The sequence below is a fragment of the Chaetura pelagica genome, unplaced genomic scaffold, assembly GCF_000747805.2.
Source record: "Chaetura pelagica isolate M959 unplaced genomic scaffold, ChaPel_1.0 scaffold189, whole genome shotgun sequence".
Lineage (NCBI taxonomy): Eukaryota > Metazoa > Chordata > Aves > Apodiformes > Apodidae > Chaetura > Chaetura pelagica.
In genome coordinates, this window is record NW_009970716.1 from 3,953,557 (window position 1) to 3,958,013 (window position 4,457).

The following is a 4,457-nucleotide window of genomic DNA, read 5'->3' on the forward strand; positions in this document are numbered from 1 at the left end:
TAAAATCACAATCATTTAAGAAGTAGCACAGTGACACCAAATAAATAGTGTCTTAATTATTTGAGGGGGGTGGGGAGGGAAGAAAAGAATAAAGAGAGAAACCCCACCACACAGTAAAGGGAACAACCACTAGCAAGCAAAACCACAGGTATCTCATATGAAAACACTTAATAACTGTCCTTAGTAAAAGCAACTTCTCTTTCCAAATTTCTATCAGAATGAAATTCCCCTTTGCACTCTTTTGCCTGTAACAGTGAAGCTATCACTCATTTTGCTTTTCTCTCTCTCTCTCTCTGAGAAAAAAAACCACAAGTAATAACTAACCTCTTGCACTTTGCTTTCATTTGTCCTAAAACTGGTGTAAAATTTTTCAACTCTGATTCTGTGTGAATTGCAAAGGCAGGAATAATTGAAAGTGGTAACAGAGCAGGCATCTGCCCCAATTCTCTAATGAAACTGAAAAAACTATGGGAAAATGCTTTATAGGAACAGCTCTGTATTAGGCCAGGGAACAATGAAGAACACCTAGGAAACATGAACTGAAAAAAAAATGAGCTGAAAATAATATTTATGATTCAGCACCTGCCCCATAAAGACACATAGATTAACTCAAGGTGACCTGTAAGTTGTTGATTAATGTCTTTATAAGCTGAGCAGGTAATATACAACTGAAATCCTTCTCTCATTTAAAACAGCAAGTGCTTAACAAAGACGTGTTTGTTATCCACTCCCCACGCTTCCCGTTAAGTGGGCTACCAGCCAACAGCAGTACAGTGAGGGTACCCAAATTAATGTCAACATGACTGGAAGCCTAAAGGATTAAAAAAAAGAAAAAGTCTTATTTAAAATCTTGAAACAAAATAGACACTATTCTATCAAGTCTCTTCCGTTATTAAGTAGGAGTATTAAAGAACACTTCTTTGTTAAAGCTGATTATTTAATAGCAGTGGGGCTTCAAATATGAAGGGTTCAGAGGTACCATGTCAGAAAACAGAGATGCCATCTTGCAGTCTTAGTAAACTATAGATGAGTTTCTTCAAAAATTAAAAGGAACATTATTTCATCCAAAGGGTTTTCACAAGTGAGCAATGAAAACGTACGTGTATTCTGCAAAACTGTGAAACACACAGGTCAGAACTGATTGGATCCTTTCTTGCCATGTGCTAAGGACAGCCACCAGCAAAAAGACTGCTCTAGCCTTTTTTTGGTTTATAGTTGTGTTTCAGAGTCTTTAGCATGGGTGAAGATGAGATTTTACTTTCCAATGTAAAAGAATGTCCAATATTATTTACTTACGTACATCTATTAAATGGTGTTTTAAGGAAATTACTAAATACTTAAAAACATTAAGAACTGAAAGTGTTGGTCATTCTGGACTTCCACTCTACAAAGTATCAGAAACTTTTAACAGTTTCAGTCACACATACTTTCCTGTTCTTGACCTAAAATCAGTCCTGTGAAAATCATGTATCTGTCTTCTATTCTAATGTAAAATCTTTGCTTTCTAAAGCCCTACAATCATCCAATGATAGATTATAGAATGGTTTGGGTTGGAAGGGTCCTTAAAGATCACCTAGGTCCAATGCCCCTGCCATGGGCAGGGACACCTCTCACTAGAGCAGATTGCTCAAAGCCCCATCAAACCTGAACACTTCCAGGGAGGGGGGAATCCACATCTGCTCTGGGCAATCTGTTCCACAGTGTCTCACCACCTCCACAGTAAATGATTTCTTGTAATATCTGATCAAAATCTACCCTCTTCCAACTTAAAACCATTACACCTCATTAAATCACAACATGACCTTGCAAAAAGTCCCTTCTTCAGCTTTCCTGTAGGCCCTCTAGTGAAGCCACCAACCATCTCCACATTTTCAAGTTGCTCAGCAGAGCCTTCAGGGGGATCTGCTCCATGATCTTGCTGGGCATAGAGGTGAGACTGGCTGGCCTGTAGTTCAGTGGGTCTTTTTTTTTTTTCCCCTTTTTTGAAAATCAGGGACTTAGGATGCAAATCACAGGACTTGTAGTTCTACTTAGCTGTATGTCATGATTCTTACCATGATTGCTTCTAGCACTACTTTTGGCATGTCCTTAAACAGAAACAGGATACAATTCTTGTTGGTTCTTCTTTGAATCTATATCAATTATTTGTTATTGTGGTAGATGAGACTATAATTTTTGTCAGGAAAGTGCCAATATTAATACCCTAATAAAGAATTGCTTCATTACATCTCTTAAGTGAGACTGACAAGAGAAAATAAAAATAGCTTCTCATTAGAAGAGAGGAATCAGTGGGGAAAGCTCTAATCCACCCTGCTCATCATGGATGAACCAGTACCACATAATGAAATTGAAAAACAAAGTGAAAAGGAAATAAAGCATATTTTCAAATGCCAAATAGTTAACCTCTGAAACAGACATCCATAAGACTTCATCAAGGTAAACTCTCAATTGGAATTTAATTTTAATAAAAAATAACTTTGCTTTTGTAGATTCTAAAAACAGGTAACAGAAGTGACTTTAGTGCCCAAGCCCTGTATGCTTGGAAATATTTTTGGAAAGTGAGATTATTAGTCAAGATAAAATTGTAAGGATAACAAATCCTATTTTTCTGTAGAGTAAATCCATGATTAAACTGTAAGGGCCAACTCTGTGTGTTTTTTAAAAACATAACCCTCAAAATCCTTTTCCACTGACACTGTTGGAGACAATAATGGAGTAAATGGATATATTTCTCACATGATGCCTTTGTTACATTTCTTTTTCAGCTTGAAACTAATTGTAGGTGCTGAATTGCCATTGTCATAACACCATGCATTCATGGCATCACACTGCACATCCTCTCTACAAATGGTGACAGAGTAGGAAAAGGTAACAATGAGGATGAAAAGACAGGACAGTTTGGGATGGTCACATGCTTTCCTCCTCTCTTGTTCCATTTTACTGTAAATACTACATGCTCCACAAGGTGACCTCTGTTGTTGCTCTCTTCACCAATAGCAAGTAAAATACTTCTCCTGGGTGTCTGAAACAGGTTGGATAATAATGCTGTTCCTACTACCAGGATTCCAAATAAAAGACTTCAAAAAGAACACATAGACATTTTAAGACAAGTTACCAAACACTCTGGCTACAAATCCAAGGGGAAACTGGGAGGCAAACATGGTGAGAAACCAAGGAGCAGCATAGAGGCTGGGGCCAATCTCATGTTCCTCTAGGTGGTTATAGAGATCTCGGTGGTAGTCATGAAGAAGTCGAGACAGTTGATACATCTGGATCTGCATGGAATAACAACAAAGAGACTAAAGATGAACATATTTTAACATTCATGGTAGCCAAGTCCATGCTTCATATCCGTACTATAAAAGTGAAAGACATATGTAAATTGATGTGTGTTAAATTGTGTTAAAAAAATACTCAGAAGCCATCTAAAAGATCCAGGATGGGTTATCTGTGAGCCAATAGGCTTATTTGCAGGGTTATTTGAACCTCATACAACATGTAACAGAATTCTTCCTATTTATGGTTTTCATAGTTTCCCCAGTAGTCTTTAGGTGAAACTAGTGCATTTAAGTTGATGCATTCTTTTCCCACATTATCCTTCCCATTTTCAGGACTGAATTTAAGCTCAAGTCCAGATTTTGACAAAGCTATCTATACTGCATTATTATAATTTAACATTTGTTTTCTTTTATTTAAAAAAACTTGAAATCATACCTGTAAAATTGTCATGTCAGGACGATATTGTTTTCTCAGGCCCATGTCAAACATGAGAAACTTCAGCATTTTAAAAGCATCTTCTTCACTCATATGAAGTAGCAGAACTCCTGCTACAAAACTAAGGCCCTGGCAATATCCTACTTCCTGGTCTAGAAGTGAATAGGCCTTCAAAATATTGTAGAGTGAGAGCTGCCCAGCTCCCAGCTGTGCTGAGAAGTATGGATGTGTTGGAAATGTGCGCCCTGTGAAAACAGCTGGAGTTAGTGACTTAAACTAAAAAATAAGCAAATGAAAAAAAACCCCTTGCTGGTTATCAAATGAAACCATCTTTTAAAAAGGTAGATTATTTTAAAAGGTACATTCTGAGTCAACGCACAGGAAGACTAAGGAAGTTAACAATACAAAACAATTGATTCATACTCTACTACTCTTTTGTTACAATAGCTGCAAAATTATTTTAGAAATTGTCAAGGGATAGAAACAGATTGTTTTTTGGAACACTCGAATAACTGGCTCTTAAGGCTGGCCCTTGATCAGTTTCTTAAGGGGCTTACAGCAGCTGGTTGCCTATAACAGTGTAGGGCTCAATTCAGTGGCTTGATGAGCCAGACAGTCCTCTTTTCTTGGTTAAAAAGTGTTCGCTTTTAGACAACTACTAGGATTCAGGCACAGAACATCTGAGCTGAGTGGAGACCCTTTCCCTTTCTCTTTTCTTCTTGTCTTTTTTTTTTTTTTTTTTT

At 37.2% G+C, this 4,457-nt stretch overlaps 1 protein-coding gene across 4 annotated transcripts in view; it reads right to left on the reverse strand.

Annotated features, from left to right (window-relative positions):
- Nucleotides 1–4,457, reverse strand: part of TBC1D1 (TBC1 (tre-2/USP6, BUB2, cdc16) domain family, member 1) — a 97,114-nt gene that overhangs the window by 10,223 nt on the left and 82,434 nt on the right. For all 4 annotated transcript variants that reach the window (XM_010006124.1, XM_010006125.1, XM_010006123.1 and 1 more), the window contains 2 exons: nucleotides 3,715–3,959; nucleotides 3,116–3,275 (listed from right to left, as the gene is read on the reverse strand). In XM_010006124.1, coding sequence (XP_010004426.1) covers nucleotides 3,116–3,275; nucleotides 3,715–3,959 — 405 coding nt within the window. The remainder of the gene's footprint in view (nucleotides 1–3,115; nucleotides 3,276–3,714; nucleotides 3,960–4,457) is intronic.